This window comes from Siniperca chuatsi, linkage group LG2 (assembly GCF_020085105.1).
Source record: "Siniperca chuatsi isolate FFG_IHB_CAS linkage group LG2, ASM2008510v1, whole genome shotgun sequence".
Taxonomy (NCBI): Eukaryota; Metazoa; Chordata; class Actinopteri; order Centrarchiformes; family Sinipercidae; genus Siniperca; species Siniperca chuatsi.
Genome location: NC_058043.1, coordinates 32,500,164 through 32,513,722, shown reverse-complemented (window position 1 = coordinate 32,513,722; position 13,559 = coordinate 32,500,164). Strand labels below are relative to the sequence as shown.

Genomic DNA, 13,559 nt, shown 5'->3' with positions numbered 1-13,559 from the left:
GCCTGCTCCCTTTTGAACTGTTTTGCCACCTTGGACTCACTTCCCTGCTTCCCCCACTGCCAGCAACCTATCTGCCTACACTGTAGTCATCCGGCTACCTCATCCTCATACCGCTTCCTGCTAATCTGCTTTTGGGTCCACATAACATTACACATCATACGACAGTTTGTATGTTATACGTCAGAACAAATCTGTTCATACAAGTGGTTCTTGCATGAGGCCCATTGAGTTTTTATGTGTGACACTGAATGTAAACGTTTTATTTTTATTTGTTTACAAAGCACTTTAAAGCGTACCTTTTTAAGGTGAAACATAAGATCCATAAAAACATGTACTTCTCTACAACATTAAATATTCATGACAAAGTATGCAACACTGACTAATGACTAAAATGGATGTTGTTAAACATTTTTTACTCGCCAATACGCTGCAGTTTTACAGAGAAGAAATTGAACAAATGGACTTTAGCATTCGATGTCTTGCATTCATATCATCACCACAACTAGCAACAAAGCACTGGGTGGGTTACTTCCTTGCACCTTCAAAATAAAAGCATTTCCTTTTAACACTGTCCATAGTCATACTGAATCATTACTATTAGCAGGTTTCTCATACATTCTCACACATTTACTGTCAATATGTAAATATTATGTGTTAACATTTCTTTTATAAACTTTGTTAAACTGATGAATGAATTACATTATTTAATTACTATAAACCAAAACAATTCACAACAGTAAAGTATCAAAATTCATTTTTAGTTTTTATTAAGAGTTTAAAACTCAGCTAATCTGCTCCATCAGGATTGTGTGGGTGTGCTTTGATGAAATTTGATTGACAGTCACCAAACAACCCACCAAGTAGACGAGATTTTGGATTCAAGTTTTGTCAAATCCTGATCGGTGCATGAAGGCCTATTTCCACCTTTTTCTAACTGATCCTGCTCACTTTAAACCAGTGAGAAGAGCACAGAGACAAAACGAAACACAGAAATCTGAATGTGAAATAACAAACTGTTAACTTTGGCAGAAAGCAGTGTTATGTAGGATCACATCACTCATAGTAAAAAGATGATTGAGAAAATATGTTTTCAGGGCCTTAAATAGACCAAATCTGAGCTTTAAATGTTCATCAGCCTTCTCGTATATGAATGATTTTAAGGTATATTTAAGCAACCTGTCCACTGAGCTTCCAAAGTTTTATAAATCATACACAGTTCATTTTAAACTATTGTAAATTAAGAAATTAATCAAGTATTTTTGACCTGTTTTTAGGGATGCTTGTCCCCAAGTGACCCAATAAGTAATTTGTCCTTATCTCACTATACCATGGCTGCAAAACAAACCAGTCCCACATGAAGGCTTCTTCATGTGTATGTGTAGATAAACATGAAATAAAAAGCCAGTCACAGCAATTAATTTTACATCCATGAAGGTTATAACGTTCAGTTTTTGTTGTTGAGCACAAAGCCATAATTTTTAAGTCGCTACTCCCATCTCCTGCTCCCACAGTGGCTACCTATGTTTCTTCTTGTGTTCTCAATTCAAATGCTGCTGACAGATTCCATAAGGCCTTCACCAGTGCATTTTTACATAACAATAACCAAAAATCAGATATGTCTACAGCATCAATTTTGCTCAATTTTAATTTTTCTGGATTTAAGGTCTGCATTTGACACTGGATCACTCATCCTACTGGATCGCCTTGAAAAGTGGGTTGGCACTGGGGATACTGCTCTAAAATGGTTTAAATCCTATCTATCAAACAGGACTTTCTTAGTGGTCATGGGAAATGCCTCCTCTTCAGTGGCCCTTCTGACCTGTAATGTTCCCCAAGGCTCCATCATTGGCCCCTTGTTGTTCTGTATATACATGCTACCACTGGGACAGATCATACGTAGAAAAAAATTCAATATCATTGTTATGCAGACGACACACATTTATGTTGCATTAAAAACCAGTGAAGAAGGCAGTTTTAATCATCTTTTGTCCTGTCGATCAGAAATAAAGTGTTGGATGTCCCAAGACCTTCTCCAGCTAAACGAAAACAAATTGGAAATAATTCTCTTCGGCCCCCCAAAGTCCATCCCTATCATACAGAAACATCTTGGATCCCTGACTATCAAACCTGCAACCAGAAACCTGTGATATTTGACAGTGAAATTTCATTTGAAAAACAAACTACAAATGTTGTTCGATCATATTTTCATCAATTAAGGAGCATCTCAAAGATCAGGACTTTTCTCTCTCGACCTGATCTCGAGAAGGTCATTCATGCTTTTATTTCTTCTCGGTTAGATTATTGTAATTCATTGCATTCAGGTTTGAGCCAAAAAAAACATCTCACGCCTTCAGCTGGTACAAAACGCAGCTGCTACGTTTTTAACAAGCACTAGAAGATATGATCATATTAGACCTGTTTTAGTCTCCCTTCACTGGTTACCAGTTAGTTTTAGAATTGATTTGAAGATTGTACTTATCACGGTTCAGCTCCCAACTACATTGCTGCTCCCCTATGAGCCAGGACACAGCCTCAGATCTTCAGGCAGTGCTCTGCTGGCTGTTCCTGAGTCCCGCTTCAAGACAAGAGGTGACCAGGCTTTCGCAGTCAGGGCCCCTGGGCTTTGGAATGCCCTGACCAAGGATCTGAGGCTTGGTGAATCTGTGACTTCTTTCAAATCACTTCTCAAAATGTCTTTTTATTAATTCCAGAAAGTTTTATTTTTAAAAATTTGCATTATTTTATTTGCTTTTGTCTTGAAATGTTTAAATCCTGGTTCAATCATGTAAAGCACTTTGAAACTCTGTTTTTGAAAAGTGTTGTATAATAAAGTTTATTATTATTATTATTATTGCTGTCGTTGTTGTTGATTCAACTTTATGTTCATTTTGGAGGATGTAGTTTGCGGTCCTGTTGAATTGTTACGCATTATACTGAGAGGTGTTTCTATTATTTTGTCTGCCCCATTTCCATCAATGAGGGTAGGCTAAACAACAAACATTGTAATGTATACACAAAAAGGTGTCTGTTATTTAGCATAATGTCAGTATAACGCAATACAATTCAACAGCACCACAAACTCCATCCTCCAAAATGGCCAAACATTTGATATAACACTTATCTAAAACAGTTTATACAAAAACTGAACATTATAATTTTTTGATGGTTATGAAGGTTATTTAAATTCATTTGCACCACATTTGATGTTGAAACACGCCCTCTGCTGTTCAGAAAGGCAGATGCAAATTGGTTGGAACAGTTAATTTACTTATTGTTTATTGCACAGCACAGTGATAGAAGCAGAAGTATCCACAGTATGTTTGGTTTGATTCAAAGTGCTGAGTATTCCTCAGTTATACAATCAAGTCCTGAGGGTTGAATAAGAGATGAACTGACTTGCTAGGGATGGATGTTTTCCCACTGAGAGATGTTTTTGTTGAGAGAACCTTGAGTTATGTGCTGTTGTGAAGGGTTTTTCCTCCTAAAAACAGGACATTCGCTTAATGCCCCAGGTTTTACTGACATGACAGGAAGAGTGGGATTTGTGTGTTCACCACGAGGTCATTTATTATTGAGATGATTGAGGATCAGGATTCAGGATGGATGCATTAGTCCCACTCAGAGTCCCAATCACGTGTTTCCTTATACAATGCCTCTCTGTCCCAGCCACATCATGACACAGAAGAAGACTTTCTTCTACATAGAAAAACTTCTCAATTAAATAATCTCTCCCAGTCTACTGCAGTCAGAGGCCTATTAGTTTCTGCCCACAGAGTTATTGCACCGAGTCTGGGTAAAGCAGCCACAGCACACCACTAAATACTTTTTATATTATTTTCTACAAGCCATATACTGTAATTGTCCATCTGCTCCATTAAAATCCAACTGAAGTCAGAGATACAGCCACTTAGTGGCCTCTCTGTTTTTATTGCTAATTAAAAGAAGATGAGCAAACAGAGGAGGGAAGACTGAGAAGGTTTATAAGTCCATATTATACATCAACATAGGGCTGTATGAGCTTGAGGTTAAGAGCTATTACTGGTTTTAATTGCACCTAATTGTTGTTCTGCATATTGCAAAGTTAATTTTAAAACTGTTACATAATTACTTATGCGAAAAATAAATTGTTTACCCTAATTAAATGTCATATATGTTTAAGAGTTAGAACAAGTGAACATGTGAACTATTCTACCAGGTAATACAAAAACATTTAATTATTATTATGCCAACCTACTTAACATTTCTCGATTTGTTATCTGCAACGATATGACCCACCATCTAAACTAAGTGGTGAAAATCAATCAAAGTACATTTCCCCTAGTACTGTGTTTTGTGGGTTTTTTCCTTGAGTATTTCCATTTTCTGCTAATCTCTACATCTGCTCTAATACATTTCGAAGGGAAATATTTAATATTTAATTTCAGTCAGCTACAACATTAAAATGCTGCTTACAAGTTAGTACATCAATAATCACAATCTATGAATATACTCACACAATATGAACATTTGAAAAGGGGCCATTCTGCATAATGAGTCCTTTTACTTTTGGTCATTTAAGTGTCATAATCATATATTGATTATGATACTTATGTACCCTTAGTTAAAAGTTCAGTGTGTAAGATTTAAGGGGCTCTATTTGCAGAATATGGCAATAATATTCTTAAGTATGTTTTCATTAGTGTATAATCACCTCATAAGAATAATAAGAATTGCTGTGTTTTCATTACCTTAGAATAAGCCCTTTATATCTACAGAGGGAGTGAGTCCGCCATGTTGCGCCGCCATGTTTCTACAGTAGCCCAGAACAGACAAACCAAACGCTGGCTCTAGATAGGGCCATTCATGTTTTTTGTGAGTTTCGCAGTTTCTCCTACACACTTGGAAGGGGAGGGTAAGGTGAGCGGTATTCAAATGGTTGCAAACTGCAATTTCACTGCTAGATGCCACTAAATCCTACACACTGTACCTTTAAGTAGCATTTTAAATGCATGACTTTTACTTGTAATGGAGTACTTTTACATTGTTGTATTGCATCTTATACTCAAGTAAAGGATAGGAAAACTTCTTCCAGCACTGAACTACTGTGATTTAACTAACCAAAACAATTAACTTAATACAGTGTTAAGCAACTGTCTGCTTCAAGATATCTAATGTAACATAATAGTTTCCAGAGAACAGGAATGAATACTTCTCATGAAATTTTATAATCAAACCAGTGAAAATGTTCAAAAATCCTAATACACATTACAGTGGCTCAAGGCTAACAGAGCACACTAACTACCTGTGCTGTGTGCTCTATGCTAAATAACTATCGATGGGAACCAGTTACGAATGAAACGTCATACGTCATACAACCTTAGTTTTAGGCAAGGAAAGAAGGTAAAACTTTCCATTTCAACTCAGTCATCAAAAGAAATAAATGCCAGCAGATAATTGTCATAGTTTTGGGTCTTGAGTTTTGTTGTTTCCTGTTTTGTTTTGTAAGTGTGCTGCCTCATGTGTCTTGTGTAGTTTTACTTCATGTCCTTGTTTTGCTTTTCCATCCAGTTTTGATTGTTTGCTCCACCCTAATTAGTGTCACCTGTGTCTAGTTATCCTGCCCTCACCTGTGTATATAATCTCTGTGTTTCGCTTGTTCGGCGTGTAAATTTGTCTTGGTTCATGTGCCTTGTGGTCTAGCCGTTTCGTTTGTGTTCACCCCTAGTGTTTTTGGATTTTCTACCTTGGTTTTTGGACATTCTGCCTTGGACCTTGGATTTTTCTGCCTGCTCCCTGTTGGATTTGTTTGCCTGTTGTGGACTGCTTTCTGGTTTTTGACCTGTTGCGTGCCTCACCATTCTGTAAGCCTTTGTTTATTGATTTTTCTCATTAAATCATTGAACTGCACCTGCTCTGCCTCCTGTGTCTGGATCTGGGTCCAATCCCCTGTTTTCCTTGCTGCCATGTTTTGGCACTGAACGTTACAGTAGTGTTGTAGTTCCATCTTTACTACAAGTGCTCTGCTGTCTTGTCTTTGACTGATTCTTGACTTTGATTAAAGCTTTTTAGGAGATTATTATTAATAATAATATAATACTAAAAATATAGATTAAATAATTTTTATTTATTTATTTTGTTTACCACTAGTAAGGTAGCCTGAAAGGCAAGAGGAGGGGGCTGGGGAAAGTCCACAAAGCACCCGCCACACCACTCCTTGCTGCTCGTTAAGCTCATAGCTCTGAGCACACAATAATAACTGAGGGCAGCTCAGATCTCATCTGGACTAGGGCGGCAGAACCGTAAGAGAAGCCAGAAACAATAAAAGTGGGGGGGGGGGATAAAAATAGGATTTTAAAAAGTGAGGGGGACATGTTCTTCCCCCATCCCCAGCAGAAATTAAACAGGCCTTTTAATGAGCGATTGAGCTTTGTCACTTAAGGGGCCAGTATACTTCATCAGAACTACAGTCAGTCAGCTTCGGAAACCCCACTCACCTTTACATTGTTTGAATTTCGCAATTTTGACATTCACACCCACTTCATGATATGTAAAGGTAAGAAGGGTTTGAACATTTTACATTCTCTGCACAGCTATTTTTGTCACTTCATGTGAGTGCAACATGAATGTCTGTCTTCCAGGAGAACCTGTCTAAAAATGTGTACTGTTATCCCCATATTTAATGGATAATCAAGTAACCCCCATAAACACTTTTGCCTTGACGGTTGGATTTTCTAGCATAAGCCGACCCTTACAATAAGGGCAACAGTGGCAAAAATCACAATAATGTCTGTAATATAATTATTTGGCCAGGGCAGGCACTTCAGATAGAGGACAAAGGGGCAACAATTTGAGCAATTTAAGCCTCTATGTGTACAGATCTGTTTTTGGTTGACATGATTAAATCCTGTTCAGGCCCAGCCCTGAAAGCACCAGAGAAACAAACGTGTTCATTTATTCTCCTCAATGTTCTTCTTGAGGGAATATATTTAAGACATCCATAGAATATATGGCTAATGGTAAGTGTTCACACTCCCCCAGTGTCCTCTGCACAATGAGTCACATCATGAGTAGGCAGCTCAGAGGCGTTTTGATCTATGAAGCACTATCCATCATTTCATCAGTGTCAGACTAAAGTAAGGCAAGGCAACTGTTAGCTAAGCTCCACCAGACATTTATTAGCACAGTCACTTCTGTTACGCCATTGAATCCTCAAAATGGCTGACTTGTGCACCACAAGGTATTATGTAATCAAAATCTCTTTTCAGAGGAGGAAAGGCAAATTTGTTCATTGTTCATGTTCAGACGCCTCGTTGTGAGCTGCTGGGATAACACGACATCAACTGTGAATTCCTGTCTCCTCTTTTTTTTTTTTTCTTCCAAGCAACTAGCTTCCAGCTGTGCAGGCTAAACAGCAGCAGGTAATGAGCTGTGTGTGCATCAGAGATGCGTACACAAAGGGAGACATAGGTGAGACAAGTAACAGGACATAGACTCACTCATGGAGCCAGAGATCAAGCATTGTTTGATACATTATTCACAAGTTTGGTGCAAAAGAAACGATTGACAAAAACAATGTTGTGCCTGGTGCACCATAGACATCTTTGAAACGTCTTCAATATAGCAGGCAATATGGCGAATATGAGGAATTAACAGGAATAAAAAAAATTCTTTGGGCTGGACAAAGACTTACATTGATGAGGATCTCAGCCCACTTAAGATCATGAGAAAGCTAAAAAAAAAAGATGAAAGTGACTGGTTATGGAATCAAGATGAGTGAGTCGGGAGATAAACTGATGACAAAGGATGGTGCATGGAGAAAGTGACGGAAATAAGTATTCAACTGGCTCCTCTGGCTAGGCATGATCCCCCCCATGGAGCACAATGATCACTAGCTGCGGCTACATGGACAATATTTCTTCAACCCGACTGAAATAATTGTGATTAGAGATTCCAGCTTAACTGCTGGATGCTAAATAAAGTGATCCGATAAGAGTGTGTGTTTACATGCCCCAAAGCATTTAATCAGAATAAAGCTTTTTTTGACCTGCGCAAAGTGAATCTGCCTGCTGTGAAGCGTGTAATTTGCCCAAAATATAACAGAAGAAGTGGTTCCGCCTGTTAATACAATTTTCAAGATGGACCCACATCATGTCCTGGGAACAATATTTGCTTTTCTGCTGTTAGGGTTAGGCGTTCAACAATCCTTAAATCTTTTAAGGTCTCCGACAAAAAAGTTTTGTTTTGTTACCTCCATGTTTGTCCTTCCCGGAAACTCGTTCACATTGCCTAATGTGATGCGCAGAAAGAATATATTTATTGCAACCAGAGAGAAACGATCGGATTAAGCATTTACATGGTTATTAGGCGCTAATATTTTTCTATTGAACGGATTATCAAAGGTTTACACCACCCCTCTCAACCTGATTGAAAATTCCTTCCGACTGACAGTCAGTGTCGCATAGCCAGACCTATCTACACACTTTTGTTTTAGTGCTGTGCCAGCGCTGGAGAAACCAAACCATACCATACACGTAGATACTGCAATGCGTCAACGCGGCCTTTATATTGGTACAGTGAAGCCGCGCCTCCTTATGCATATGAATCTATGGAGGCAGGACGTCTATCTACAATTAAAACCATCATAAATTGCTGAAATTTCTACTGATTTTCAAGCATTTTGGTTTGTTACAAATACCAGACATGTACTTATGATACAGGATAGGCTACTTGGTTAAATTAAAGACAGGGTTTTCATATCAAAATACTTTAGATAGTAACAGCAATATTTCTATATTATATAGTAATTAAGATGAACTTCCCCTATGTAATTACTGCATGTAAAATGGCTGCCATGATTTAATTTTGTTTATAATTTTGGAAATAAATGCCAATTGACATTTTAAGTCACACATTATGTACAAAGTATTTAGTATATACAGTGTATCAGCAGGGTTGCGCAAAGTTGCAGTGTAATAGTTCCACATTCTGATAAACAAATCTTTCAGTGTTGTACAACTGAGAGATGACAACACAAATGTAGCTTTATTCTCAGAAATACACAGTTTTTCCTTGGAAGAATATCAGGAAGGTGCTTGTGCACTGTCAAAGTCTTCAGACTTGAAATGACAGCTGCAGACGTCATTTCGCTGTGTCACGCTAGTGCCATGAAACAGATTTAACACTTTAGAGGAGAAAAAGATAATTTAGGACTACTTAACACATACGACATAGCTGATTGACAAATATAATTTTCCACATCTTACTGATATATAACTTTAATAAAAATGTTCATCTTTTTTTCTTTACATGAATGCAGCATCTACTGTATGTATCTATGGTATCTATGGCCCCAGGCTTCTTTGCCTGGGGCCCCCCAGAGTCTATAAATAGGAAACAGGAACAATAAAATAGGAAGCCTAGCTAGCACGAAGTTCCAAACTTTGTTTTAATTCTTTTGAAATAAGAAACATTACACTAACCCTGCTTAAAATCATTTTACTTCACTTTATAGAGACCTGATAGATACTGTTGTATCTCTGTCTTTACATGTAACTACTGTGCACCACAGAGCTGGAACAAACTTCCAGAGGATATTAGACTTGCTTCTTTGACCACCTTTAGATCCAGGTTAAAAACTTTGATGTTCTGCAATGCCTTTGATTGAACCTTAAATACTTATCACGAGCCATGTTACCCTCATATCCTGCATATATGTTTCTGTTCTTGACATTTTCATTTCCTTTAAAGAGATTTCTATTAATTTAATTTGCATTTCAATGTTATTATGCTGTTTTTGTTTTTTTAAATGTTTTTAATGCATTGTGTAAGCATTTTGAATTGCCTTTGTGTATGAAATGAAACTAGCTTGCCTTACTTAAGTGCACTGTGCTTTATTATCTTATCTATGATTGATGTTCAATTTTAGGAGGAAATTAACTATTCATTAAAATATAAATAAAATATATATATTTTTAAACACAAAGCAAGGTTATCAAAATAGACAGCCCTGAGTTGTGTCTGCAGCTATTCCTTTTAGGCTGTATACAGCCCCAGCAACCTTCACCACTAAGGTGGAGCAGCGTGTATGTAGCCTGTAGGTCGTACCCAGGGCCAAAAAGTCTATTGCAAGCCAAAGTCCAAGGTACTCTCTACTGCTCGTTCAGTTTATTGCTGTGAGCATACAGTAATAACTGAAGGTGACTCACATGAGAGTAGCCTAGCCTAGTTAGGTGTTTTTATCACCTTAGATTTTCTCTCATCTGGACTTTGGTGGCTGAGAATGATATATATATATATCATTTATTTTTATTAAATAATTTTTTATAACAATGTACCAAATGACAATATGACAATGTGACAGCGGTCGCTCATGAATCTGCAGCTCTCCTTGGCTTTACAGAGCTTTATAGCTCATAGTTTAGCAATCACAACTTTAGCCTACTGTTTTGGTAGATCTTTCCCTCAGGAGTTGGCAGAGACCAAAAAGAGCTAAAAGAGAGTGAATATTTGACTCACATTAATTAGGTGAGGTCATGAATGATAATGTTGCTCCGTAACTGCTGGATGTGTAAATAAGTTGTGTAAATAAGCAAGTGTTTGTTAACAAGTTCACCATATCAACTTAAAAGGTAATATATCAATGTTGTGTTCACAGCTTGTTTCCACTGCCCCCAAGTGGCCGTAAAAAATCAGTTATTGCAGGTTTAAGTTTTCAATTATCCAGTTAAAATGATGGTTTGGCACAAAATATCAGACATTCAGGGTTCCTAAACAATGTTTTCTAATAATGTTAGTGACTCGGACTTTTCATCTAACGTAACAACTTTAATTTGTCCAATACTTTTTGACCAAATACATGCAAAAATGATGGCACTCCCATTAGCCTCACCTTTGTGTTTAGAGCTAATTAGCAAATGAGAGCATGCTAACACGCTAAACTAAGAAGGTCAACATGGTAAACATTATACTGTACCTGCTTAACATCAGCATGTTAACATTGCTATCGTGAACATGTTGCCATGCTGCTGTTAGCATTTAGCTTGAAGCACCACCGTGCCACAGTACATCCTCAGTTTTATTGTGTTGACTTCTGGAATATGATTAATCAAACCATTACATAAGAATAAGTGCTCGACTCTTTAATAGCACGGGCATTACTCTTCTTCTTGTACTGATACATTTGCTATAAATGCCACGCTGTGTCTGTGAAAGAAAGTACTAGAATCCTCAGGAGAAAGAAATATGGGACTTTAATAAACATTTGCTGTGAATTCACTCGATGATTCGTACCATCAAAGGAGAAAAGGAATTTGCTGTGATTATGTCGATTATAGACATATTTTGAATTGGTCTAAGGTTATTGCCTCGGATATAAAAGAAAATTTACTAAATCTTGTTCTAAATACAATATGTATTTAAATGCAAATGCGTTACATTTGGTTATAAGCTGTCTAAGCATTTTGTGTAAAATACTAGAGTACACCAGGGACAAAATGTATCTCCACTTTTAACGTGTTTGCACAAGATAAACCCAATGAGTAAAACATCTGACTTAAACATAAGATTCACTTTTTATCATGTGATTTTCAGTATTTTACTAAATATCATAGCGTGTCAATATTGAGATGACACAGCAAAAATTATACCAGTATCATGTTCTCCCTTAGTGGCAGTATAGTCACCAGAATGATACTGACAAAAAATGCCATTGCCAGTCTCAGTATGAATCTGTTCAGTTTTTTGTGATTTAGATCTGCGTCAGCTAGCTGGTGTTTAGCCAGCAGTGGTTACATGTTGCTGCAAATGAATGATCAATAACCTGCTCTTTCTGGATGAATCTCACTGTGTTTACATGTCCGTGTGGGACTACGGGAGGGTCTCTTATCTACATCAGAGCCCCAGTACAATGAGAGAAGAAAATCCCAGTTACCATGACAATTACACAGATACACAGAGACCCTCTCCACTCTGCATTATTAAATAGATAATACAGCCCCTCCCTTTCCCCTGACACACAACCACACACATCCACACAATTTCAACTAATCAACGAGCTGGTCTGGACCGTCTTACCTGATACTGTGCTGGTCATTGTTGCTGACATTGGAGGAAGAGGAGAGAGCCGGATGATGCTGCTGGATGGAGGAGAAGAGAGAATGTGAAGTAGTCGGAGAGAGAACGAAGAAGAAAGAGGAGGAGAGAGAGAGAGAGAGGATGGGCTGGGCATGTGTCTGTGACCTGAATGGTGCAATGCACAAGTCTATGTGAACAATGGGCAGCCAGTGGGACTTGGGGTGTGTGTGTGTGTGTGTGTGAAGGGGGTGTACTCTGTTGCCGGCAAGGGAAGAGGTGGGTGGGGTGAAGCAGAGGTGGGGGAACATTCACACAAGGGACGTGACCAAATATCATGTATCTGAAATACTAAAATACTATCTTTAAATTATTTGAATTCCATAAGACAGCACCTCTATTAAGGTGTTATGTAATTTATTAGTGCTGATTTCTGAAGGCACTAATAAACTATAGACTTAAAAGTCAGTTACAGTCAAGGCAACTAATTTCAAGGATTAAAATAAAACACATCAATTGAGGAACTGAACCTTTATTTAAAACATCTTCTAAACGGTGACAGTAATGAGGATTCAAGGACGCACTAATTAATATTCTTACATTAACAACGGGTCAAATGCCAAATGTGTAATTTGAAAGGTATCGTTATTATCGGCATCTCTGCAGTTTCCCTCTGCTTTTGTCTTTTTATAGTCCCACAACTTAACTGTTTTGGTTCAGTCTTATGTCTCTCATCAGCCTTGTTTCCAGCAGCAGCTAAATAAACCCACTGTACACTACCTGCCACACACTAAACGACAGACAGACAAAGTTAGCGAGTAGCAAGAGAACATAGTTGAGCATTTAGCAGCTAAAGAGCCAGATATTTTCTCAGGAATTGGTGGAGACCAAAACAGAGCTAAAAAGAGATTTGTTGGGTGGCCAGAAACATGACTCTAAATGAATGCTAATGTTGCTCTGTGTCTGCTGGATGTGTAAATAGGTAACTGTTTGCTAATAGACTAAACAAATTGACTTTTTATGTTGATAATATGTCAATGTTGGCTGTTACTGTTTGTACTATTCCTGAATTCTAAAAACTGATCCACTGACCAAATAGCACAAAATATGTCCATATCTGGTTGATTAGACCTGTTTCTATTGAAGAATAGCACTGCTAATGAAGCACCGCTATACTGGTGACAAACACATTGCATTTCTTATAATTTCTTCACAATAAAAGCATCATGCCAGTTCGCCAGTGGAAAGCTTTTAATGTGAAGCATCAACTTAACACAGCCCTGATATGGCGAGCATCAGTAAACAGTAAAATAAGGCTGATGTACACAGGAAAGTACACAGGAGTGAAACTAAACTCCAAACCACAGAGACTCAGGTAAATACGGAGCCCCCTAAAGGTCACGGCGAGAATTATTTTGAGGACTACTTTTGCGTTCCCTCGCAATAAATTTTGTGTTTTCTCGCAATACTTTTCTTCTTCTATTCCTTCTGAGCCATATGTGTATTTCCGC

At 37.8% G+C, this 13,559-nt stretch overlaps 1 protein-coding gene across 1 annotated transcript in view; it reads right to left on the bottom strand.

Moving 5' to 3' along the window:
- stmn3 (stathmin-like 3) overlaps positions 1-12,234 on the bottom strand; it is a 33,001-nt gene extending 20,767 nt beyond the window's left edge. The window contains exon 1 of the mRNA XM_044213067.1: positions 12,052-12,234. Coding sequence (XP_044069002.1) covers positions 12,052-12,205 — 154 coding nt within the window. The 5' untranslated portion in view covers positions 12,206-12,234. The remainder of the gene's footprint in view (positions 1-12,051) is intronic.
- Positions 12,235-13,559: the final 1,325 nt, after the last annotated feature.